Source organism: Saccostrea echinata, unplaced genomic scaffold (genome assembly GCF_033153115.1).
Source record: "Saccostrea echinata isolate AGI-Se365-2 ecotype Australia unplaced genomic scaffold, CSIRO_AGI_Sech_v1 ptg000009l, whole genome shotgun sequence".
Taxonomy (NCBI): Eukaryota; Metazoa; Mollusca; class Bivalvia; order Ostreida; family Ostreidae; genus Saccostrea; species Saccostrea echinata.
Window position 1 is genome coordinate 11,777,302 of NW_026889758.1, and position 27,699 is coordinate 11,805,000.

At 34.0% G+C, this 27,699-nt stretch overlaps 2 protein-coding genes across 3 annotated transcripts in view; one reads left to right on the forward strand and one right to left on the reverse strand.

Moving 5' to 3' along the window:
* The first annotated feature begins 12,441 nt into the window (after positions 1-12,441).
* Positions 12,442-13,880, forward strand: LOC133183311 (BTB/POZ domain-containing protein KCTD7-like). Its single transcript, XM_061318271.1, has 2 exons — positions 12,442-12,490; positions 12,851-13,880. Exons 1-2 carry the CDS (start codon positions 12,467-12,469, stop codon positions 13,586-13,588), a joined length of 762 nt encoding a protein of 253 aa, XP_061174255.1. The 5' UTR covers positions 12,442-12,466; the 3' UTR covers positions 13,589-13,880.
* A 1,579-nt stretch (positions 13,881-15,459) lies between these two features.
* LOC133183312 (MFS-type transporter SLC18B1-like) overlaps positions 15,460-27,699 on the reverse strand; it is a 13,191-nt gene continuing 951 nt past the window's right edge. The window contains exons 2-15 of one of the 2 annotated variants that reach the window (XM_061318273.1): positions 27,140-27,465; positions 26,343-26,438; positions 24,043-24,116; positions 23,677-23,824; positions 23,397-23,465; positions 22,650-22,740; positions 20,769-20,905; positions 20,003-20,101; positions 19,808-19,902; positions 19,528-19,623; positions 19,275-19,349; positions 19,065-19,158; positions 16,063-16,154; positions 15,460-15,705 (exon numbers count right to left, since the gene is read on the reverse strand). In XM_061318273.1, coding sequence (XP_061174257.1) covers positions 15,627-15,705; positions 16,063-16,154; positions 19,065-19,158; positions 19,275-19,349; positions 19,528-19,623; positions 19,808-19,902; positions 20,003-20,101; positions 20,769-20,905; positions 22,650-22,740; positions 23,397-23,465; positions 23,677-23,824; positions 24,043-24,116; positions 26,343-26,438; positions 27,140-27,460 — 1,566 coding nt within the window. In that variant the 5' untranslated portion in view covers positions 27,461-27,465 and the 3' untranslated portion in view covers positions 15,460-15,626. Of the gene's footprint in view, positions 15,706-16,062; positions 16,155-19,064; positions 19,159-19,274; positions 19,350-19,527; positions 19,624-19,807; positions 19,903-20,002; positions 20,102-20,768; positions 20,906-22,649; positions 22,741-23,396; positions 23,466-23,676; positions 23,825-24,042; positions 24,117-26,342; positions 26,439-27,139; positions 27,524-27,699 lie in introns of both variants that reach the window. The other variant, XM_061318272.1, reaches the window with a different exon arrangement.

Consider the following 27,699-nt stretch of genomic DNA (forward strand, 5'->3'; position numbering starts at 1 on the left):
TTATGTTTTATGTGAACCCTTTACCGTTAGTTTGGTCATTCTTTACGTTTTGTATGAATCCTTTACCGTTAGATTGATCATTCTTTACGTTTTGTGTGAACCCTGTACCGTTAGTTTGGTTATTCTTTATGTTTTATGTGAATCCTTTACCGTTAGTTTGGTCATTCTTTACGTTTTATGTGAACCCTTTACCGTTAGTTTGGTCATTCTTTATGTTTTATGTGAACCCTTTACCGTTAGTTTGATCATTCTTTACGTTTTATGTGAACCCTTTACAGTTAGTTTAGATACGCTTTACGTTTTATGCCCTTTACCGTTAGTTGGAATAATTTTTACTTTTTTATGTGTACCATTGTCCGTTAGTGTGTGTACTCTTTATGTTTTATTTGTACCTTTCACCGCTTGTTTGGATGCTCTTTACGTTTTGTGTGAACCTTTACCGTTTGTTTGGATACTCTTTACGATTTATATGGACCCTTTTATCGTTTATTTTCTATAACTTTGATTGCGTGACATTTGATAAGCCATTTAGCATTTTTATATTTGGTGTTTCCTTTCCTTCTGTATTTAATGAGAATTGCTACGAATGATCGATAAGACTTCTAAGGACACTTTCTTATCAGAAATACCCTGTGTCATGAAATTATAGCCATAATATATTATTTCCAATAAGTTGTGTTGGTTGTTGTGAAAGGTAGGAGAAGTCAGTATGAATAAAATAAGATCACGAACCATCAGATCTTCGTTACCTATGGTCATTATCACGAGAAATCTCAGGTTTATGTTAAAGAACTCACAGAAGTAGGAAACAGCTTCATTTATTTATGAAGGACATTTTATATCATTACTCTTTAAAACATAAAATGAATTTAACTGATTTACAGCATTTAGTTAAGAAATCAAAATAGGATGCAATCGTGATAAAGTATCTTTTGATAACCTGTTTAGAAACTCTTCTTACGAATATTTAAAAAAGGTAGACTCCTCAAGTAGACAGAATAACCTTATATGTTGGTGTACATATCCTACAGACCTCATTTCCGGTTCCTGATACCGTTGCGTCGTGTGTATTTGTATCAGACGGGCTAAGACCGTGCCGTGCCTTCTACTGATCATTTTATTGTGTTAAATTATATTCAGCTAAGACGAATAGCACAACAAATCTCGATAAAACTTTATACGAGCAACAAACCCAGTTCTGAAAAGTAGTATTTTTCAATTTAAAGAATCCGACTTTAAGTCTGAATTAAGTGGACCATTATTATACTTTTATTAAGTGATCTTAGGAATGTGACGGAGGGGCAGGGGTTGGTGCTAGGGATAGGGAATTTTTTTTACTTATACTTTAGATACTAATTCATTACATTTTTAGGGTAAACTCCATGTGGGATTTTACTTTCCGTTCCTCACACCCCAGTACATTATTTAGTGTTTGAAAAGGAAGTGATTCCTAGTTATATGTCAATTGTGAAAAAAAAACAACACTTTTTCTAGAGAAAATTATGGAGTTAGACGTCATTTCAAACCATTTTACAGAGTACTTTAAATATTTACTATAGTTAGAGACTAATTTTTCATGGCAAGATGTCATTTGTATTTAATTTAAAAGGGGTGCACTTAACGGACCCCCTTCCCTTACACTCACAACCCATCATCACCCCAAATTAAGAAAACCAGTGCTAATTAATTCATATTAATTACTAAGTTTGTGTGTTTTTTGTAGTCATTTAACTTGTATACTCCGGCCCTCTAGAAATCATGATCCGCAACTGGTTCCTGGTCAAGTACAAGTTTGGAATGAGTCATTGTTTATCACTACGAATAAACCAATCATATTTTACCGTTATGGTCTAAAAAAGAAGATATTGTCTGATTAACTTTTAGGAAAAAACAGTCTGTGTCTAGAAAGTGAGCTCTGATACGATTATCGGATTTATATTAGAGTTAGTAATACGTCCCCAGTGTATAAATTTAACCGTTTGAATGCTTCCAATAGCACCAATTAGCCCCTTCACATCTGTTAGATTAATAAGCTTATCGATCGCCTTTATTAAATTTACCGGACAGCAACAATCTTGGATCTAATTGGCTTATCAAAAATTACGCAATAAAGCAATCTCTGTTTAGATTCTCCTGGTACCGTCTGCTCTGTGTTTTGTGTTTTTTTAGGATAAGTCTGTAATGAATATGGTAACGGAGACTTTTATAGAAATCTTATATTCAGATAAAACTTAAAGCACCTAGATCTGCGATTATTCTGCCTAAGATTTTTTTTGAAAATCATTTTCTTGATTGCTGAAGAAAGAGATTGCTTCTCCACATACGGTAGCATTGTTCAGTATTTGTTTTCTTTAGTTTTATTCGGTCGATTTGATCATATATATTTTATCCTGTCTTCGGAATGGTGTTGCATATTACATTGTTGTGCATTTTGTAGCATTTTCTATTTAATACACCATGACTACCATTTCAGACATCAAGGTATGATATAATGCTTTTTAATTCTAAGCTTTTTTTTGGAATCAGCACAGATTTTGCTACTGGCGACATAAATGCGGATACATTGTATTTGAATTCTAGTCATAACGTAATGTAAATGACTCTAGCGAAACGAAATTAATGAGAAACTGAGATACAAAATCTTTGTCATCATATTCATACAGCGAATCGGTATAAAAGCAAAAATTAGTTAACAAATATATCCCTGTCAATCTAGTTATTTACTTTTAACTTACAGTCAACAAATATATACCCTATCCATGACACGCAAAATTCATGAAAAATGAAAAAAAAAATACTCAGTTTAACGTACAGTTGATAAACTAGGTTCATCATTTGTAAACTGTAGTTTACGAACAGTAAACTATATTAACGATTCGATCACTAAAGTTTTAATCTATAAAACTATATTTAACGGTTGTAAACTATAGTTTTATATATTCATAAACTATATTTAACAGACATAAACAATAATTAACGATAGCAAACTATAATTTTTTTGAAAAATTTTTTGAAAAATTTTTTGAAACATAAACTATTATTCGCATTTGTCAATCGAACTCGTAAGCTATTATAATAGTTAAGAGTTGTTATATATACTGTTATTGGATCTAAATACCTGTTATATGTTAATTATAGTTTTCAATTAAAAATTTCGCAATACAAATCGCGAAAGGCAATATAAGATATGTGTCATTGCCGTAAGATATATAGAGGATATTCAATGTTTTGTAGATGAATATGGTATGTATTTCACGATCGAGTGGGACAGGATTTTTTGATATTTTCACGAGTGGGAGGCACGAGTGAAAATGTCAAAAAATCCTGTCTCACGAGTGAAATAAATTCCATATTCATCTACAAAATATTGAATTTTCTGATTATTACATTTTCCTTCATTTTTCCTTTGCTTCTGTCTTTTTGTAACACAGTGTCATAGGCTGTGACGTCACAGTTGAGCGGTTGAGACGTCTTAGCTAAGCGATTGCGAGATTGAAAAACGTTGTAAACATGGATTTTTAACGACATACTTGGAAAAACTTTGTCAGTATAACTATTAGTCTCTGTCAGGATGGCTCATTAACTCTATCTTATAACAGGCCGGGGATTTTCTTGAAAAACACTCCTCGTGAAGGGAAGGAAATTCGATCCTCTGATATTCTCACACTGTGAGAATACCATTTTGATATCCTTTTACACTGTGTCAGAATATCACTTTTATTCGATAAATAAATTACAGTATTTCACTGTTGAAAATGTAATAAAGTCTCATAACTGCAATGGTGTGTGCAAACAAGCTAGCGCTTCATGAAAAATATGCCTACGTGCATGTCTGTGTGAATAATACACCAATAACTCACACTAAACTTAAAAACATTCCTTATATTTACATATTTATGGTGGCATATTTCTGCCCCCTACATGCAAGATAAATTATGTTAACATGCAACATAATTATGTTGACATGCGACTTATTTATGTCAACATGCAAATAATTATGTTGACATGCAAATTATCAATCTCTATTAGAATCTAATTTAATAATATTGGTAAACTTACTTACTAACGTCATTATATGACATCGTTCAAGCAATATACAACAGGATTATGTTGACATGCAACTTACTTACGTTAACATGCTAGATAATTATGTAGACATGCGATTTATTTATGTCAACATGCAAGATATTTAAGTAGACATGCACTTTATTTATGTCAACATGCAAGATAATTATGTAGACATGCAACTTATTATGTCAACATGCGAGATAATTATGTTAACATGCGATTTAATTATGTTAACATGCAACTTGTTATCTTGCATGTTGACATAAATACCTTGCATATTTTAAAAATATACCTCGCATGTTGACATAAATAAGTCGCATGTTGACATAAATAAGTCGCATGTGTACATAATTATGTTGCCTGTTAACATAAATAAGTCGCATGTTGACATAAATATCTTGCATGTTAACATAATTATCTTGCATGTTAACATAAGTAAGTCGCATGTCAACATAATTCTATTGAAGCTTGTATGGTGTCATATAGTTGCGTTAGTAAGCAATTTTACCAACATTAAAATTAGATTCTCAAAAAAGATGGGTAACTTGTATGTCAACATAATTATTTTACATGTTAACATAATTATCTTGCATGTTGACTTACTTTTCTTGCATGTTAACATAATTTATCTTGCCTGTAGGGGGCAGAAATATGCCACCATACATATTACATGGTTAAAAGCATAAAAAATATACTCAATATTTTTTTTATTAACGACTCTGTAACCTCATTGAGACGTCTCTTTATCGCGCGAGTTTCCATACACGGAAATGACTTTCAAATCAATTTCACAGTTGGCTTACTAGAAAAATACAACAACTGTAAATATTTAACGAATGAATTTAATAGCTACCCAGGTTATACTGGTATAACCTGGGTTGGGGCAGTTTATACGCTTGATAAACCGCGAAGCGGTTTATAAAAAAGCATAAACTGTTCCAACCCAGGTTATACAGTATAACTTGGGTAGCTATTAAATTCATTCCTTATAATTTAATTTTCCATCATTAAGTGTAAAAAATAAGACAATTTCTCCTTCAAAAATGCCTTCAAATTGTACGTATTTTAAATGTAACGTCAAGCGGATTGATACTTTTTGACGTAAGTCATTGTGACGTAGGCAACCCAGGTTATACGATATATTCTAATTTTTTTATCCAATCAAATGAAGCGTTACAGCCAAAATTAAGTTATATACAAATATTCCTCATAACTTAGGGATAGAAGGCATTTTCTTTTGGATTAACAAGCATCCAGAAGTAATCCAGCCGAGATTTTCTAAAGAATTTATTCTTGAAGGATTAGAAAATAGCTTTGCAAATTAAATCATTTCTTTTTTGATAACAAGTCTTTTCTACGAACAAAAGGGATAGCAATGGGAACAAAAGTCGCTCCTACATACGTAACCGTAGTTCTAGGCTTTCTGGAGGAAAAAATTCAGAATGCAAAACATTTTTGGAGAAGAATTTGGTCTATACATTGAAAGAAACTGGAAACGTTATTTAGATGACTGTTTTATTTTTTGGACGAAATCTCTACAAGATCTACAACATTTTAACAGAATTTTAAATCGGCTTCATGAAAGTTTGCAATTTACAATGGAAATAAACGAAAACAATTTGCCATTTTTAGACATTTGTATTATAAAAGAGGGAAGAAAACTAGAAGAGCACAGATTCCCATCGATGTTTAATTTTCAACTCATGCCTTCCCTTCCATACCAAACGAAATATCCTATTTAATATGGTCAAGAGAATTTGCACTATCGTTATAGATGAGGATTGCAGAAATACAAGTCTATCTGAACTTAGAATATTTCAAACTTAATTGAAGCTGCTATACAAAAGGCAAAGGAAACACCCATAAATAAATTACGAACTATTAGAAAGCACGTGGAAGACAGCAACAAAAAGATGCCTTTTGTTCTTACTCACAACCCAAAAAATCATAGCATATTTAAAACTGCCAAACAATTTTCTCTATTCCTCAACAATCAGAAACATTAAGGGATCTTATTAAACCCAATGATATACTTCATAGCAGACGTCAACTACCTAATTTGAAAAAAAAAATATTACTATAGCCAAATTTACACCAAACCCCGAAAAAACAAACGTTTCAAAGTGCGAGGATCCACGATGCGGAACCTGTCAAGTCATACAAACCAGTTTTAAAAAAGGAATATTTACAATTCCAAGTATTTTTCATTAACATTCTTTGCAAAGTAGAAAAAAGTTCATGTTCTCATGAACTACCATGAGTGAGCAAGAATATCTCTATTGTAACGTCGTAATACCATACTTGACGTCAAAACTATAGTGCAAATTGTTTTTTTTTTTAAAAATGATCGTTGGATGGCATAATTTGGTGGCACTTTGTCAGAAAAACAATGTAAATGTAAAAAATGAATTTATTTTTTGAGAATTCCTGAGGAACATGAACTACAACGCTTCACGCCAGCATATTTCATGATCATGAAGCGCGTTAGCTTAAATATAGTTCAACGTAAAATCCTCTATGACGTGTAAATCTAAAAACCTTATATATTGTATGACGTGCCCTACATGTGAAGAAAATTATATAGGACAAACAGGAACCATATTAGCTGACAATGTTCGCGTGCATAAGCAAGAGATTAAGGACCCAACCAGAAGAAACACGCCATGTAGTGAACACTTCTAATCCTGCGGGAAAGGGAATTTTTATATATTCCCTTTTTACGAAGTAAAAGAGGAAATGAACAATTACGGAAAGCCAAAGAGCATTATTTCATAAAGTGAAATATGGAGATAAAAAACAGTATTCATAAGACTGTTTAAACCCAAACTAAACTGTTAAAATAAATGTATTTCAAATTATTTTATTATGTATATTTTACATTGAATGTCTCCATTACTGTGCATAAATAATAGGCGCTAAATCTTTATCAGATGAACTGTCAAAATCTCTATCCCAGCGCCTCATAAAACTGTGACTATTATTATACGGGACGTATATCATGAATGTTAGCTCTATTCTGTTTTAAATGGAAGACTTGTTACAGATAAAATCTCATATTTGAAATATGCAAATAAATTAATTTTTAACTTTAAAAAAATACGGAAAAGCTGAACTTTGAAAAAGAAAACGTAGCAAAAAATGAAAATCTAGTCTAATTTGTTTAGCGTTTTCGCTGTCAGTTTAGTTATTACAGTCAACATATATAGCTTTTCAGTGTCGCTACTACAAGTAATTAAAAAATACATTTCGTATATCTCATTTTCTGCATTGAATTTTGTAAGCCCTTGGTGTGAATCAATTGAAATAAACATTGATCGTATTTAAATACGGATTGAACAGTTTATGCAGGTTCGATGAATCAAGGCATTGTCTCTGGGTTGCTGCAGTGCGGGTGTCTGGGTTGATTTCGATGTCGGAGAGTGCAGTGTACTTTGTGGTGAACAGCGCGATTCATTTACTCCCTGTAAAGTACATGTATTTTGTGGACTTGAATTATTTTATCATTTTGACATGTAATGCTGAATGTTTTTATGATCTGGACACCTAATACTCAAATATTCGGGTCATCCTGCTTCTTTGAATAGTTACTGGTTTTACTTAATTGGGGGGTCAACAAATTAACCATCAGATATAACTTTAATTTTTTTTTAGATATGATAGCTTAAGCTGTCAACTATTATTTGGCAAATAAAAATTTCATACATTTTAGTTTTAAAATTTGATCATTTTTGTATATCTTTATATGGAGCTCTTCTTCTATAGGAGATCAATATAGTCTGAAATTGGCCACAACCACCCAGCCCTCTTGAAGAAAAATTACACAAAGTCCTTCTTCCCAAAATTTTTAAACGGATTTTATGCTTTATCAATTCCTCAATTTCAGACTGGTAATGAATTTATTATATGAAATACTAACAGTAGAGGTCCATGGGCCACATGCTCATCTGAACATTTTATGATCAATTGATATATGTATATATGTAATAGATATTTGCCGAATGCAGTTCTATATGCAAAATTACCAGATTGCTTGAAGCCCGTTGGGGATGAAAACAGTCTGATAATTTTATACATGTAGAATTGTATGAGGCATATACATGTACATGTATCAAAAATAAAATATTAATAAGGAATGCTTTTTAGCCCTACTGGTCAGAGGCCAGAAGAGCTTATGCGATAGTAAGGTGTCCTTCGTCCTTCTGTCTGTATGTTTGTAAACAATTTCTCAAAATGCTACTTCCCTTATAGTTTTGGTCCAATTTTAATATAACTTGTAACACAAGTAGACTTCACTAAGACACGTAATTCTGTACATCGGTTTGGATTTCAATGAACGGTATTGCCATGGTAACTAAAAATAGAAATTTTCTGTGGAATTCTCCGCTACTCATTCCATAGTTTTTGTCCAACTGCAAATAAACCTTATTTATTGCTGTTGCCTTAGTTTCAAGACTAAGTGCTACCTTTCTCCATCTTTGTTAATTAAATAAAAACAAGTAGAGCTACAGTCTCGTCAAAGATTTTCTGGTTTAGTTTTGTGAGTGTTTTGTACAAGAAGAAAGTTAATTGTACGTAGCTAATGAATATTCCTTTTATTATAGGAATACAAAAAAATCCATCAATAAAGGAACTTTTTTCAAAAAAGCTTACAGATATTTAGCTGATTTTTTTGCCATGTGAGTGTACTTGATGAGTTACATGTCAATTTTGAAATCGTTCCGTTTCGAAGATTTTTGACGGAGCTTTTTAAAGGATGTATTCACTATTTGAAAAGAATTGACCTATAGGAGGGAACAATTTCTCGGAAAAAGTCACTTTTAAAAATCAATGTTCATTAGTTGTTAACTACCGTATATATGTCTAAATTTTTCAAATTTGTATTTTGAACCTAAAATTTAATATATACAACTTAAAAATTAACCTCCAAAGTTGGCCAAAACAGCGTTTTGTCCTATAAAGCATAGATTTATGCATTAATTTTGGCCTTGAAGTCCTTCAGGGCAGGCCTGCCCCTAAATAAAATTATGAGATTTGGATAGGTTGTGATAAAAGGAATAATTTAAGATAGGATTTTTTTTATGGGCACTAGGGTCGAAATTCACAAAAATCTACTAAAAATAAGGAAACCCGTTTTCAAAAACCTTGTTCGCATTTATACATACTATTCTCAAAGCCAGAATAGGTGGATTGGTAAAACAGCTGAGTATATACTCCGAAGATACTTTTTTAGAGTCGTGTTTCGAATCCATCTGGTGACACATTTTTAAAACACTTTTAAATTCTTGTCGTTTCACAGACTATTTTAATTTTTTATAGGGTCTTGTGTATTTTCTTTCAGTTATCTATCTTTTATGCATGTTCATTCTTGATATAAAAGACACTAAAGCAAATACATGTAGTAAATTTCACTGTATAACTAAAACACATTCAAGCGAAACTATACCCCTTGGTTTTCCACATATTTTCCTAAACGTTTGCAGATATTGCTCTGATTTTTGGTATGTGAGTCTACCATAATGAGTTATAGAACGAGTTCGCATTTTGCTTCGCTTCAATGATTTTTACACCCCCTGACAAGCGTAGGCGGGGGAATGATTACTATCGATTGAGTAATAATGAAACTGTGATTACTGATTTGACTTCAGGTGGTGTAGTAATGAATGCATATGTGAATATATAATTATACTCTGACCTTTCACCCTGACCTCATAGCCACCCACCCATGCCGACACGCGTCCCACATCAGTCGAGTTTGTCCAGTCATACCTTCACCACGTTTGTTACAGGCGCAGATCCAGGAATTTTTTCCAATGGGCGGGGGGGGGGGGGGTCGTGGTGGTGATGGTGGGGTCCACGTTTTCTAGGGGGGTCCAAAGTCATTTCTTATTAGCTTCAGTGTATACTTTTTATAACTCTGCAAATTCCGGGGGGAGGGGTCCGGACCCCCCCCCCACCTCTAGATCCGCGCATGTGTTACCTGTTATATGTTGTATGTACCCGTGTTCACTCATCGTGTAGATCTGGGTGTTCCGTCGTCACCTTATACTAAGGTAGGCGACACTTAAATTAGTAAAATCCCCTATTGTACTACATTGGCGTCGCCGGTTATTCGTCGCGGGGGATATTGTGTATTTTACCGTATTTGCAAAAAATCACGTGTGCCAGTAGTGAATTACGAAAGCCTATTAGGATCAATCTATGGAGAAAAAAAATTATAAGGCGATATAACGCCTTTCGAAAAGGCGTAATAACGCGAAAAAAAGCGTAATAACGCCTTTTGAAAAGTCTTAATAACGCGAAAAAAAGGCGTACTAGCGCGAAAAAAGGCGTTATTATGCCTTTCCAAAAGGCGTTATAACGCCTTTCCAAAAGGCGTTATAACGCCTTTCCAAAAGGCATTATTACGCCTTTCTAAAAGGCATTATTACGCCTTTCCGAAATGCATTATTACGCCTTTCCAAAAGGCGTTATTACGCCATTCTAAAAGACGTTATTACGCCTTTCCAAAAGGCGTTATTACGCCTTTCCAGAAGGCGTTATTACGCCTTTCAAAAAGGTGTTATTACGCCTTTCCAAAAAAATACGCCTTTTATTTTCAATACATGACTAACTTAGCCCACTCCGGGGGCTGAAATCTTACCCCGGGACATGAATTTCACAATTAAATTTAGGGCTATTTTCTTCAAAAATAATTTAAACATATTGTAATTAGATTTCCAGGAAAGAATATTTTTAAATGTGACTAAGTTAGTCATGTATTGAAAATAAAATGCGTATTTTTTTTTCTTCTCTGATGCCAGATCGACACCTCTATCAAGGGTCATGGATTTCACAAATTAGTTGAAGGCTAATTGATCATTTTACCCATGCATATGGTTTGCCTTCTTTCTTTCAAGAGGAGAAAAAAATATTTTTACAATTGACATGATTTTTTAATACATGGCAAGCAAAACCCCATGCTGCATCTGCCTGCATCCTGGATTTCCACAAGTGGAGTGTTGACTTCTCTTAATACGCATGCAAACAGTTGTCTGCGAGATGTGCAGGAATATAGAAAATACTTTTAAATATTGCATAAATAAAGATGGTTTTGAATCAAGTTTTCAAGTATTTATTAATATAAAATAACGCATTTCCATTTTTGGATATAATGCCTTTTCAAACAAGCCGGTAGTACGTGTGCAAGTGGGGGGGGGGGGGGCTCCCCCACCCCACTTTTTGGGAGAATAGTCTTGCGATAGTTTAAATATAAAATTCATTTATTGGCTGCTTGGTCCCTGAACATTTTGTTGCAGTATGATATAACTCTGGCGAATCATTGCATTTAAAAAAATTTTACCGAAAAGTTATAAAAAGATCGAGTTTAGGCAGTTTAGGGGGGGGGGTATTGTTTTTGATTGCTTGTCATTTTTTTGGAGGGTGCCCCCTCCCCCCTTTCAACAGCACGGGCCTGTCAAAGGTATAATAATGGTTCTTCAAAAGGCATAATAACACCTTTTGGAAAGACGTAATAACGTCTTTTGAAAAGGCGTAATAACGCCTTTTAAAAAGGCGTAATAACGCCTTTTAGAAAGGCGTAATAATGCCTTTTAAAATGATTTATCCTAATAGGCTTTCGTAGTGAATAAAAACACGGGTTGAAATATTTTCTAATATTTCGCATTTAGTCGATTTTTTGGAAACTGTTGTTTTAACACGCGTTATATTTAAAATATTGTTACGTCATACTCATTATGATGTCACAATTAAAAATAGCAGCTGAAGAAATTGTGACATCATCACTTATGTGTATGATTTTTTTTTTTTACACTTGATCATTTGATCTAGTTGAGCTATGCAGATAGCGGGAGCACGGCACTGGAAGTTTTAATGTAAATATTGAGTATTTGCATGCATAAAAAAAGACGTGCGGATAATCCCCATTTACATTAACTTCCAGTACCCGTGACTGCATGGAAATGATACAAATAAAAATTAATTCTAAGATATATTTTATACATTTATTTAACCGTGAATTTTAAGCTTTTAATACTTTAATATTTCAACCCAAACAATTTTCAAAATGTTTAATTGAAGCTTACATTTTAATTGAATCACTAGAGTGGCGTACCGTACGAAATATCGCGCTTTTCAGACAACGGCCAGCACCAATCGAAACTTCTCGGACATTTCCGACAAGCGGAAAAACCTGGTTGTTTTTCCGACCTCTGACGGAAAGACCCGAGATGATGCGATTGCGACCACAAGTAGCAGAGTCAGCCGAGGATTGCCGATTGATGAATCTTTAACTTCGGTCTTTTCCGTCAACTTCCGATGTTACGGGAAATGCCGAGTTACGCGTCATTATATTTGTTTACAAACATAAAGCCTAACGGTAAATGTATCCTCTTCCACAAGGATGGAAGGATCAGTGGAAAAAAAGGTACTTATTTCTCTTTATCAAATTTATTGATAGGTACAGTCAAAATAAATTCTGGATTTTTTCATTTAATATCTAAATTCAAGGAAGTTGCTCATAGTACAGTAGTATGCATAACATACGTAGGCATTCAAACATATTGCAGTCACAGCTAGGGTCAACCGTTACAATGTAAAATACCCTCTAGGCTGTACAAACATCTCTAATAAGGACAAAATAGTAATTAAGTTTGATGAAGGCCTTAGTGGTAACTGCATGGTAAAGACCTGTACCATGGAAGTGGATCTAGATTCATTTTTCTCCTATTTTAAATAAATTAGTTTTTGAATAAAATTGAAGATATAATTATCATTTCCAATCCAGTTTCCCCCCGTTATTGAGCTCAATGTGGGAGGAAAGCACTACACAACCACTTTACTGACCTTAGTGAAATGTAAGGACACAATGCTAGCTGCTATGTTCAGTGGAAATTATGATGTTAAAAAAGATCAACATGGGCGGTACTTTATTGATGCTGATGGGGAGAATTTCCACTACATCCTGAACTACCTCCGATATGGAGAGCTTCCTCCAAAGGAAATTGCCCCAAAGATCTACAGAGAGGCTGCATACTTTGGGCTACAAAGAATGGTAGAGGAGCTGGAGAAACATCCATCCTTTCTTGCCAGAATCCACAGGGAAAGCTTCAGGGCCCAGTTTCCAGGTTACACAAAACTTGTAAATTCCATCATCAACAAAATTTATCAGGAGTCTTCCAAAAATACAGAAACTATTTCATCAATAATGGTTACACTTTTTGCCAAAGACAAAAAGCCAAAGCTTGAAACATTCGATAAGAACCACTGGTGTACGATGAAAGCCAGGAACAAGAAACAAACCAAGGTGGACTTCATCCTGGGTCCTTGGACAAGCAGAACGACAGAGAAAGAGGTTATGGACTGTATTGCTTATGACCTCAAGGAGCGGGGGTTTAACCTGACCAAGGAAGCTATAGGTCAGTGTTCATATAAATGTGACAGTCCACCAGATTACCCAGGGGAAGCAACTGTAGAAAACTGTCCCAAAGCCATCTACAAAATAACATTCCACTGGTGGAAATGAAGTTGCATGTTTTTGTTTGTTTGAACTACCTCAATAATGTCCTGTATGTCTAAGAATGTCAGTTTATTTTAATAAACTTAAGGACTTTTAATGATTCCAATATGTACATGTATGTAAATGTATAGCTTCCTTTAAGAAGTCATAGTTGTTAATGTTTTTTTTATGTACATATTGTAATTGTTGTTTGCACTGAATTTCTTTACCCTCAGTTGTACATAGATGTTTTATTGAAAGATATATCTTTTCATGAAGATAAACTTTTATATAGTTTTAGTATTTTTAGTATATTAAGTTTTATGTAATCACATATTTTCACTGCACTGCCAATTGTAAAAATTACTATTTTATTTTTCTGTTGATTTATACAAGTTTTTTTTAAAAACAGTACATACATGTATGTATTTACACTATTTTTTTTTAACTTTTGTGTGATGAACTGAATTAAAAAAATGAATAGATGTTGAAAATTAGTGCTGAAGATCCAGTGTGTTTTGATTGAACTTAACTTGTAATGAAAAAATACCTGTCAATGTATACAAGTGAAAATACTCCAGAGCAACAGTCTATTCAAGTTATGTATGATAAAATTCAATGTAAATTAAACCTGAATATAATACTGTAATTCATCTCTCTACTGGACAAAACCTGCTTCAATATGATGAAGTTTGTTACCTTTTATTTTGGTTTTCCTCTTTCTGATTGTTTTTAAGAATAAAAGAATTTGTTCTCTTTGTATAGTATATATGAATTGTGTGTGTTTGTCAGCCAAACAACTGTTTGATTTTGACAATATTGAAAGCAGAGCTATGATTCTGTTGCATTTCAAACTTTGTGAAAGAAATTTATTCATGCATTGCCAGGTTAAAGTCCCTTTGCTTTATAAGTGTCCTATTTAACTATAATTAAATTGTCTGATTACTTATGCCCCCCCCCCCCCCCTTGAATGTATTTTACACTGATTTTTACACTGATGACCTTTGGGTCAAATTACTACTTTATTTGCAGAAAAGTCTGTCTAGTTGAAAGACAGAAAAGAGTTCTATGTTAGACAAGCTTATTTGCTAAACACAATTTTTTTTTTAACTTAAGGAACATTTGTAGGTCATATGATACCTAGTGTTTTGATGTTGCTTTCAAAAGCTTAATATCATAAGTTTAACACGTAGCCTAGCTAGGTAAAAAGATTAAAAAAAAATATAATTGCCATGTTCATTTACTATACAAGTAGAATTTTTAGTAAGGATTTCATTTTGGCATTATTAACAAGTATTGAGATTGCTTAAAATTTAAGGCAATTGTTATATTTCTTGGTTCCATTGTTAAAATTATATACATGTATTCTGATCGATTTACCTTTGTATAACCCTGACCTTAATACATTTCTAGTTTAAGCATTTGTTCATTGCTACTTATAGTATATCCTTTACAATTTATCAAAAAAAAAAAAAAACAAAAAAAAAAACTTGCAGGCACACTGATGTGGTTAAAATTTTTACTCCTTAAAAAGAGGTAATAAATGACCTAGGAGCACATGACAGTGTGCATAAGTGACAGCTGCTATGGAGGAATTACCATATCTAAATAGGTTGATTATCATCCTTATTATAAACAGCAAGAACAACAACAAAAATTCATTCCTGTTAATACTTACATTTTAAACCTTAGTTACTATAACCTTACCACTAGATCTGCCTACTTTACAAAAACTAAATTTATCACTTTATTTTTTCATTGCCAGCAACCACAAGGACTTCTGTTCTTTTTCTAATTGAAATATTTATCTATTTGAAATAATAGCTGTGCCTTGTGATGTTATAAAAACCAAATAAGGACACAAAGGTATAGTTCAGAGGTCACAAGAAAGAATTCAGTTATGATGGTGTTACCCCAGATTTACAGGTATATTTATTGTTGACAAAACATTGGCAAATGTCAGTAAGGTTAAATTATAGTGTACATATATGATCTATATACAACAAGTTAAAGCTATGTACAATATATTTCTGGACATGAAGCTCCTGAGTGAGTCAAATTTGCATCAAAGTGAGCACATTTCAGTCTCTTCTTTGTCAACAAACCCACTGGACATCTCAGTGTCTGCTGAATCCCTGCCGCGTCTAGAGAGAGGAATGTCATTTTAGTACAATCATATTCAAATGATGTATATTTCATTTGTTACATACTTCCTCGCTTTTGTTTTTCCAAACATTGTTCTCAATGTGACAAATTAAGTAGATAAAATGTATTTCCATCCAGTAGTAAAAAGGTAGTAAAAATTTAACCCCCCTCTACCCCCTTCCCCCAACACACACACAAACTTACATGTAAATAATATCAATTTGAAGTATGCATATGGCTTAAAAAAAAAAAATAAAAATGAAAATAAATTTAATTATGGTACAAGTGTTTTACCAATAATGTTTAGAAATTTCTTGTAATAATGTATTGCAAATGTTTAAAAATATGACCCTTACCTAAAAGAAAATTTTCTTTGTGCTGGAAGTAATGTTTTCACTTTTCCAAATTTGTTTCTGTTGATTGTTACAAAGACTAAAAGAACCAGACCCTACAGCATTGTAAAGAATCCAAAGATCAAAGTGTACATAAATATTTATACATTTCAAACTTTTATTTGAAGAAGTTTAAATCCTTGATTACAGTGATGCATAGAGAATATTAGCATATGGGAATTGACAGGCATACTACAAGTATTATAAAAGGTGCATTAAGCTAAATTCCCAAGTCAAAGTGAACTGCTTATTTAAGCAGTTTATAAACAGTTGTTAGGCAGTCTGGAGGTCTTTGGGCAGTTTTTAAGCAGTTTCTAACAGTCTTAGTCTTAGCATTCCTTAAAACTGCTAACAGACTGGTTATGAAACTGCTAAGAATTTGTGTTAGCAGTTCAGTATTGAACAAACTTAAGCAGTCAAACAAGCAGTTTCTCAAAACTGCTAAAAGTGCAACTAATTCATTTCAATTTCTCACATGAGGAAATAAAATACGTCCACACTTCATTTCACTATGCACCTTTATATATGAACACAACACCTTAATTAATATGCATTGTTGCGCACCGAGCAGGTTGACGCCAGGTTTATTATATTGAATATATTCAAATATACAAACAAAGCAGTTTTGATATAACATTAGGCCCATATACTAAAAGGCAAAAACACAAAAAGCGAATTTTAATAATAATGCAATAAAATTTAAAGCCTCCTCCGCTGCCCAGGAAAAACCATAGATAAAAAACAAATATTTTGAAGAAACTATGGAAACCTGTGTGTCCGCGGCAAATTGCAGAGTAAGCGAAAAAGTTGAGTGGTGGACCCTCATTCATGTTTTAAACATCCAAAAAATTTTTTTCTAAATTTATGAAATTATAAATTTTACTATTGTATTTATAAAAAATAAAAAACACGACTTGCACGGGATAGCGTGCGCTAGAAAGTGAACTCTTACTAACCACCCGTAAATACATTCGAACACGTTTTCTCAATACCGACATTTCATTGGCTGAAACCTACATAACAATTTCACCTTAGTAACACCACACTTTCGTATTCGTTTACATGTCATCAGGACAATTATTTTTTCACTATACTTCGTAACGCAAAAAAATGTAATTTGTCACTCTTTTGGTCCGAGCTTTCACTAGCCTTCATTACAAATGCCCATGTGTTACTGTTAATGCATCGCAAATAATTCAGGGGGCCAGGCAGGAATTTCTTGTACAGAAAATAAAATTAGAAAAAAAACAAAGATATATTTAAAATCTTACTAGAAATGATACAGTAGTTTATAATAAATTGAGGCTACATATTAAAAAATGGCATGCACACATGAGCTTCTAATCTTTATCCCATCAACTTGCAAATGCAGTCCTCTTAATTTTTACATTAACAACCTGCTGTGTCCCCCATGGTTGCTCGAAACTTATCCAATGAGGTGAGCCAGTCAAGATTTGTGTGCTCAACTTTCTAGACCAGTTCAAAATTATTTGTGAGGATATGAAATTATATAGATTTTACAGTAAAGAAGTGAAATAATTGCTTTGGGAAATACATATCTGTCATCAGCATATTGGATTGGATGTGAACATTAATTAGTTACAAATGTATCTGAAGTCCATGAGATGGGAAATATTAAAGATCAATTTAATATGACCATGCAGCAACAATCATGAATGAAAAAGGGTGCCAGGAAAATTTTAAAGATTTGCTGGCACTAAAGTATGCTGAGAAAAGTGTAAGTGGGCTTGTGATACAATACATGTAAATTATATCCCCTCTCTCATTTCAGATTACGAATTATAAAACATATAATCTGTTTGTATTTTAATTATTAGTACGTAATTTAGATATAAACATGGTAAATACAGTATGTTATCAGTAATTACAGTATACATATGTACATGAATTCATTTACATCATTAGATAAATAAATAAAATAAATGTTAATTATAATTCTGAATATAGGATCAAACATTCCTCAATATATTGCAAACTCTCTTCAACAAGACTTACAGATTCTTTTCACGAACTATAAAGCCAGTTATATTAGGTCAAATTCTTTCAAGATGAGTGCTTATATTAATATATATGATCTTTTTATTGACTGGCACTTCATAAGCATGCAACTGAACCATGAAAACTATTATAATTAAATATGTATTCAAAATTTTTGCAGATAAAAGTTAATTGCTGATTGGGGATCTGCAGATTAGCCCCCTATATTGACCAAGCTCTAAAGTTGGCACTCGTTTATAAGAAATGCAAGAAAATGAACTTCATGAAAGGACTTATTTACAATTTAGACATGTATAATAATTGTATGTCATAATTGAGTGGAAAATGAAATCCTTAAAAAATGATGTTTATTCATCTGCACAATGTTTAATACATGTACTAAGCTAAATTCCCATCTGTAATGTTATTTTTATGAATAAATCACCCTGGAAGCATAAATTTTATGCATTTTCATATTCATATATGGGTGGAGTTATCTCCTTATAAGTAGACAAGAAAACTGCTTATAGCAGCTTCTTACCAGTTTTTAAGCAGTTCATATATTTTCATACTTATATGTAGGTGGAGTCATTTCCATATAAGTATAGCAAAGGAAACTGCCTATAGTAGTTGCTTAGCAGTTTTTAAGCAGTTCACCTTAACCTTCCTATTGACTGCTAAGATACTGCCAAGAAACTGCTTAGCAACTGCTAAGATACTGCTAATGAACTGCTTAGCAACTGCTTAAATGGTGGACTGCTAATAAAAACTGTCTAATGATTAGCATGCAAAAACCTTCAGCCAACAACAGAGGAGAAGGCTAGTAAACTGTCTAAAAACTGCTAAAGCATTGAACTGTGAAGGTTAAAAAACTGCCAAAGAACTGCCTTCCACTTTGACTTGGGTTGGTATAAAAGATGAGTATTTAATTGAAAAAAATTAAGGTAAGGTAGTTGCAATGACCATACCGACAGAATGAGGAGACCAGCACACACTGTAGATCCCCAACCAAAGCCAGCAGCATCAACTAAGGCACTGCCAGAGATAGGACCAACAAAAGCACTGAACAAAAGGAGAAAGTAGCATGACATTTAGAACAAGGTAGGTTTTCAGCACTGCGATTTATTATTCTAAGTTGTCAAGACTTTCCTTATAACAGTAAATGTAGGATAACATACCCAAAGGAGTAACAGGAGTTAAAGAGTCCTGACACAACACCAAATGTTTCCAAGTTATCCTCCATTCCAAGACGTCTGAAAAAGCCAAAATCATCACATCTAAATAATTTATATTAATTAATGTCATCTGATTGAAATATGAAAAGAAAATGTGCAGATCATTTTTTTGTAATAAAGAACACCACAATCACTATTATGAGATTAAAACTGTATGATTTTGATTTGGGTGTTTGTCTGTAAACTGTTGACATACTCTGCTCCGACAAGGATTGCTGTAAAGCTGGGAATCATGAGGCAACTGAGGAAAATCCCGACTCCGACTAGTGACAGTGATACCAACCATAGAGAGCTGTTAAAATACAAAATAGTATAAATAGGAGGAAATTTGAGTAACAACATAAGGTGAAGCATGAGCACAAATTATCTCCCTTCTATTGCTTAAAGATTCTAAATATGGAATGGCTTGAACTGTGGTTTTGGTCTTTCAGGGAACCATGACAGCCCTAAAAAGGTCGAATAAAATCTTCACTTACAAAGGGAGGAATGGAAAAATTGGTGAGGGTCCAAGGGTGAAGAAAAAAATGGAGGCTAACAGGGCACCTCCCACAACCAGAGAAACCACATAGTTCTATCAAAAAACAACAAAGTTAGATTCAGTAGGTGTTATTTTTAAAGTGTTAACAAAATTGTCTTCATAAAAACATTTTTTAGAGTCAGAATTACTTTACCTTGGAGTCTGATATCCATCCCCAGATGGGGGAGGTGATGCCATACAGAGCAGGAGGGATCAGGAACATCAGACTCACTGGCACAGTGCCAATACCCAGCTGTGACAGTATAAAGAATAGTCATAATCCAAACATCAGAAATCATCAATACAATAATAGAAGATCAGATGCATCCTTTTTTCTGATTGGTTACAATTTTTTTTATTCTTGTGTTTTCTGAAAGGGTAAGATCCCCCCCCCCCCCCATAAGAATTATTATATATATGTCTGAGAACATGACACCTTGCATGAGAAATAGTTGTAGTCCTTACTTTTTTAAAAGATGTACCTTATTTTACAGTCTACAGTACCTTCTATTCAATGGTTCACTGTGCTTTGCTCTGTGTGGGTGGTTAGCTAAGTACTGTAGTACTTTATAAAAGTGTACATAATATTGTCTGTGGTTAGTGGTTTTCCTACTGTAAGTGGCAAGTGGTACCTTACTTGTATGTATAAGTGGTACATCATCTGTGGTTAGTGGTTTCTTTGTATAAAGTGTTGAGCGGTACCTTACTTTGCATGTGAGGTTAGTTGAAAATTTTGAGTTAGTAGTTAGTGGTACCTTACTTTGCAAAGGTGGAACATAGCATATGTGGTTACTTAATGGTTTTTTACTTTGTATAAGTGGAGAGTGGTACCTTACTTTGCAAGAGTGGAACATGGTATCAATGGTTACTTAATGGTTTCTTACTGTGGTACTTTGTATAAGTGGTAAGTGGTACCTTACTTTGTGTAGGTGGTTAGCCAATGTAGCCTCCATGTAACTAATGGTGTATGATCCACTGACAATACAACCAGCCACACACCACACAAAGGAACTCTTGAGTAATTGAAGGACAGACACAGAGAGAGTCCTGTGGGCACCTTTATGCAGATATTTAAATCAAATGTAATTGTAATATCATAATGTAAACAAGAGGCCCATGGGCCACATCGCTCACCTGAGCACATTGGCTAGGCAAAAGCACAAATCAGTTCAGTATTGAAAAGATTACCCGGGGGGGGGGGGGGGGGGGCTTGAATTTTAAACTACCTGATGATGCTTCCATGTCAATATAACAAATGGCTTTGTTGTACTTGAGAAGTTTTTTAAAAAATTTCCCATATATTCCTTTGTAAAAATTTATCCCCCATTGTGGCTCCTCCCTATCCCAGGGGTCATGATTTGAACAAACTTGAATCTACACTACATGAGGATGCTTCCATATCAATATGACTACACGTAGCTTTTCTGTCCTTGAGAAGAAGATGTTTTTCTTATATGTTTTCATATGTAAAATTTTCGATCCCCCATTGTGGCCCAACCCTATCCCCAGGGTCATCATTTTAACAAACTTGAATCTACACTACCTGAGGATGCTTCCATATCAAAATGACTAATCATGGCTTTGCAGTTCTTCAGAAGAAGATATTTTCCTATATATTTCTATTTAAGACTTTGATCCTCCATTGTGGCCCCGCCCTACCCCCAGGGGTCATGATTTGAACAAATTTGAATCTACACTACTTGAGGATGCTTCCATATAAATATGACTCGTCATGGCTTTGCTGTTCTTGAGAAGAAGATTTTTAAAGATTTTTCCAATATATTTCTATGTAAAACTTTGATCCTCCAATGTGGCCCCGCCCTACCCCTGGGGGTCATGATTTGAACAAACTTGAACCTACACTACCTGAGGATGCTTCCATATAAATACGACTCATCATGGCTTGCTGTTCTTGAGAAGAAGATTTTTAAAGATTTTTCCAATATATTTCTATGTAAAACTTTGATCCTCCATTGTGGCTCCGCCCTACCCCCGGGGTCATGATTTGAACAAATTTGAATCTACACTACCTGAGGATGCTTCCACATGAGTTTCATCTTTCCTGGCCCTGTGGTTCTTGAGAAGAAGATTTTTAAAAGATGCTATTAATTTTTCGCTAATTCTTTATTATCTCCCATTGAAAGAGGGCGTGGCCCTTTATTTGAACAGACTTGAATCCCCTTCACCCAAGAATACTTTGTGGCAAGTTTGGTTGAAATTGGCCCAGTGGTTCTTGCGAAGAAGTCGAAAATGTTAAAAGTTTACAGACAGACAGACAGACAGATAGACGGACAGACAGACAAACGGATGCTGGACAAAAAGTGATCAGAAAAGCTCACTTGAGCCTTTGGCTCAGGTGAGCTAAAAAAGGAAAGAACAAGATGTGTTTGTCAAACACTATGCCCCCGATGGTAACATAATTCTGGAGTGGGATGTAGACTACAGTGCAATAGTTATGGCCAATGTTAAAGTTTTTCAAATGTAGGTCAAATATCACAGTTGAGGTCACATGATCAAAAATTTCTGTACCAATGGAAAGGTCTTGTCATAATGAACACTCATGTCAAATATTAAAGCCTTACCCTTGACAGCGCAATAGTTATGGGCTAGGTTAAAGTTGACAACAGACAAACAGATAGACAGGACAAAAACAATATACCCCCGGGATCTTTCGATCCGGGGGCATAAAAATAAAGCTTATTAAATAAAATATAATGTCCTTTTTAAATGGTTTTTGTTGTAAACTTATTATGTCATGAAATATAATAGGTTTTTGCTTTAAAAAATGAAGGTTAACCTACTGTCCAGTGTTGGTAGGAAAAAGAAGCTGATAGATCCAGCTGCAATTAGGGCTCCACCCAACACATAAAATGGAAGACCATAACCTGATAACTGAGGAAAATAGATAAGAGGTAAATCTTATCATATTCTATTTCACAAATGCAGTCTGTTTTACTTCCATTTATCAAAGTGCTGTTTTTTTCTATATTTAGTATTGCAATAATGGTCATCTATCTTACTGCTACTCTTTTGTGTGGAAGTCAAGGAAGTTCAAAATCTTGGGATATTTCTATGCCATATAATACAGTTTACACTAGTGACAGTCAATTAAATGATTTGAACAATTATTATGCCAAAAGTACAATGTATTGTCAAGGGTTGCAGTCCAGATTGGAGGACTAAGGTTGTCCAATTTGGAATGTTTAGAGTATATTTCACTAACTTCCAAAAGTATTGGTTATCAAAAAGAAATGGTTGAATTTGATTATAGAAGAGTCATCTAAATAGCAGAAAGTTTCAATAAAAATGTAACACAAGAGAACTAGCTCCTCTTAAGTTTGTTAGTTTGGTTCACCAAATGTTTGGCAGGATATTTTACTAGCACTTTTTTCTTATGTGTCTTTAAAAGTCTAATATACAGTGATAGATCTCGCAGTGTATTCAACTGCACATTGTCCTAAGCTAATGGACATTTCCTACCTCCACTGCAAAAGACTTCCACTAAGTTAAGAAGAGCACAATTATCATATCATAGTGAGCTACGTTACCGAGTACAGACCACCACCAATGGCTGGGCCTACCATCATCCCAATCCCTGTAAACAGCTCCAGGTAACCCTGAAAGGTCACAACGTAATCTGGTTTATATTTCTCAAAGAAAAATTATGACATTAAGTTGCTTATTCAATGTTAACTTTACTGATAAGTAAAAGTATTGTATGTAGAATTGTGAATCAGATGGCAGAGTCAAAATATTCAAAATATTAAGTGCTGACTAAGTTCACTTTTACAATTTCAGAAATAATATGGAATATATGGAAATACATACAACCACAGTGGCAATGTGTTTTGGGAATGCATCAGCAAGAATAGCGTAGCTGGCTGTTATAAAGGCTGCCGAGGCAAGGGCTTCCAGGGACCGGCACAGAAAAGAGAGGAGGATAAATTGGTAACCTCCCGGACTGTAGATCAGGACACTGAAAGAGAGAGAGAGAGAAAGCTCAGATTGGTGGGTTTGTACATAATACTTAACATGGCTGCTCCAAAAGACATATATTATGAATTTTACCCAAATTACTGAAGGATTTGTATATAAACCCAGAGATACTGAAGGTTGCAGAGGAAAAAAAGCATGCTAAATAACTTTTAAAGATGTTGTGTACTGCTTTTAGAGACACATGAAAATTGTTCTTACCCAAATAAAATGGTGCAGACTCCACTGACAGACACACCAGCAACAAAAAGAAACTTTGTTCCAATTTTTGTCATCTGAAAATGGAGTACGTAAGAACACAATGTACAGTGTACACCTGTATCCTTTTATGTAAAGCTTCAAATTAAATTAATACTGCTCTTGGCTTATTGATCATTTTCCTCTGTTTACTGACAACAATGCCAGGGTGGGGAGCAATTACCATATATTATAGAGGATCACAACATCAAAAAGAAATGTGACTGACTGAAAAAGAAATGGAGTGGGGATGCAAGATAAAGGAGGAGGCGTTAGTATTGCTGCACACTATTATTTTATTCCCATCGTTGCCCTCCCACACTAGTTATATGCTGTTTCCCACATTTCTTTATTATTTTGCCTTCACATTGCCAAGCTTTATTGAGGGTAGTCTCCCTTTGTTTTAGTCCCTCATCTGTGAGATTTCTTCATCAGAGATTTTATTTGTCTAGAGTTTGTATTTGTCGTGAATGTAGTGGACATTTTATGACTATATGTGTCCCTAGTTGTTTAATAATAAAACTGGTAAGATACAATCTGTTAAATATTAAATACATTCCAGCTGAATTTCTCCTAGGCTAATGGAATGATATGAGCCATGTAAAAAATGACATGCCTTAATTTTTATATCATACATATACTTCACAAGTATATTCAGAATATTGCTTTAAAACACTTTCAGGAAATTTTTATTTGATTTAATTCATGTATATAATCTTTGATTTACTTATCTAAGAAGCTCCTGGGGGACTCTGCCCTGCCATTTGGACCTAGTCTGCCTGAGGTCTTAGGACTACCCCAAGCCCACACCCTAGATCCCAGACCTCCTGTCTAATTTGCATGAATATTACACTTTGACTGGCAATATTATGTCACTCAGAGAAAAATATAGTTACTTTGTTATATTTTTTATTGACCATGATTAGAGCTGTTAAGTACTCAGTATATCAGTTTCTTTACTCAGAGAGTGCTCTTTTATTTATCGTTAGAATTCCTATCAAAACCCTGTCCTTTGGTTTGTAAATGTAACATGTTATGCCAAACAAAAAAAAATTTAACCCCCTCTTTCAAAAATCATAGGTCACCTGTTCTTCCTTTCACATTTCAATCATTTTGAAAAGTTTGCTAAATTTCGAATCAGCATGGAAAAAATGAAGAATATATCAAGACTAGTCTGGAGATTCAAATATATCAATATGTGCATGTTGCAGTGTATATGCATCATAAAAGGTTGGCATATTATAAGGGGGATCTCAAAGGGAAAGAACTGGTAATTTCAAGGTAGAAAAGCGCTTTTACCTAAGATATTGCTATTATATACTTATACAAGTACTTATTCTAAATTTTTGCAACATTTAGGTCCAAGTCCTGATTAATTATAAATGGAAGCCTTTGTTCTTCCCAGATGTAAGATTGTGAGGTACATAGAATATACTGAAGTTATTTACTGAAAGAGTCCAAAAGAGAAGTAAAAATTATATGGTAAAGATTGGTAGGAACATGTTTTTTACTTGAAATGGCAATCCCAGGCACAAAACTGTACATGCATATTGGCTATGAATAGGTCCATGTCCTATTAGTTAAAAGTTGGATCAAAATATTTTTTTTTAAACTGAGAAGGATTTGTACTTTTTTTTTTGTTTTTCAGGTCCTCTTGATTGTCAAAAATTATTTCATTGTCATGACATTATAAACTCAAAGATCACTAGAAGATAAACCTATCACATGAAGCATTAAGTGTTATTTGCATGCTTATCAGTATAACACACTAATTCAGCCTCATTCACATGACAAGAATCTTTAATTTCCTCACTTTTAACAAAAACAGAAAAAAGGAAAAAAATTACATAAGATCATTCAGATAAGAGTTAGTGTAAGGATGCTTGCACTCTCTGTGGTAAATTTAAGCACCTACACAAGTACCTAAATGATACTTGAGAATGGAATGCTTTAAATTTACTTAAATTGCTTTTAATAGAGCACCATGAAAATAGCTAAATAAATCCAGGAGTGTATGTCATCTTGTATGCATGCAGTCAGTGCATTACCAACAGTATAAAGCCATTAAAGGATACATCACAATTAACTTATTTGCAAAGAAATTACAACTAAATACTCTTTGATAAATAAAGTAAACAAACAGGGGTATGGTATTACATGTAATAAATGCATAATTTGAGGAAAATTTAATACTGAGTTCATGAGTAAATAATGCAACCAAAAGTCTGTGAAAGCGTAGAGATTGCAAAGGAATAATTACTCACATAATTTCCAAAAACTGGTGATATAAGGAAGGATACGAGTTCAAATATACCGAATATAAATCCTATTACAGTTTGACTGGTCCCCTTCTTGCTGGCCTGTAAGAGTAAATACCGATTAGACTGGAATTTGTACACATACATGTAATGGTTTGGGCCGTGGATATCGGCCTGGGTAGCTCAGTCAGTAGAGCACCTCAGACTAGTGATGCAGGGGTCCCAGGTTCCATTCCTGGTCGAGCCATACATTTTCTCCTTTCCTGTTACAGATTTGGTGCTATTGACCACCCCTGGACTTGCAGATGAAAGTCTTGCCAGGGGCAATAGGAACTTGGGTTGTGTCTTCGAGGGTGAAGACAATTTAAGGAGGGAGGAATGTAATGGTGTGGGCCATGGATATTGGCCTGGGTAGCTCAGTTGGTAGAGCACCTGACTAGTGATGCGGGAGTCCCGGGTTAGATTCCCAGTCCAGCCATACATTTTCTCCGTTCCTGTTACATACAGTTACTTTTTTTATGGCTATTAATGTGTTCAAATCATAAAGAATAAGATGCATGTAACAATAAAGTAGATTTACAATCATGCAGAGTATATAACATTTAGAAAAATGTAACTCAATCATTAAAAGAAATATTGATTTGAATAGGTAAATTTGTGCTATAATTCTCTTAATTCAGTTACAGTGATGATCCTTCATCTCTTCCATTTGATTTGTGGTTAAATGATCAATGTATTTTTTTTATTTATTTAACATTCTGCTTTAGCTATTTTTAATGAATTCTAATAACTTTTTAAGTTACCTCCTCTGGAAAGAATGGTCCAAGTATAGAAAAGTTGGCAGCAGCACAGAAGTTACACACAGCCATCATCAGGAGCAAAACCTTTTTATCTCGAGATATCTCACACAGAGAGAATGGCCTGTGATTGCTGGACCTCCCTTCATCTTGGTACTCGGAGTACTCTGAGCTCAGAATCTGTCTGTCACATTCCTCATTACCCTCCCATCTGGGCGTGGCAGCTATAGAAGGATTACCAATGGGAGGGTTGTTATCAGACGTGTCTACTTGTTGATAAGTCCCGTATTGCAGATTTACTCCTCCATCTTTGTCAGCTGGTGTCATACTAGCTTCTTACATGAATTAACATTAAATCAGTATTTACCTAATGTCATCAATTCATTTTACCTGGAAATTATAAAATTATAGCACTAAGTATTTATCGCAGTACACAGTACTAATACACAGAAATTATCTAAATTAATGATATTAATTCCTCAATGTTTGTATACAATCCTTGAATACTGCAGAGAAAACACAAGTTAGTGCTTCACTTTTGACTGTGACATGCCACCCAAAATGTA

Excerpts from the sequence above, each read along its gene's own strand:
- LOC133183311 (XM_061318271.1), top strand. The coding sequence starts at position 12,467 with ATGGAAGGATCAGTGGAAAAAAAG. Across the intron at positions 12,491-12,850 it reads AAGGATCAGTGGAAAAAAAG|TTTCCCCCCGTTATTGAGCT; the intron begins GTACTTATTTCT and ends TTTCCAATCCAG.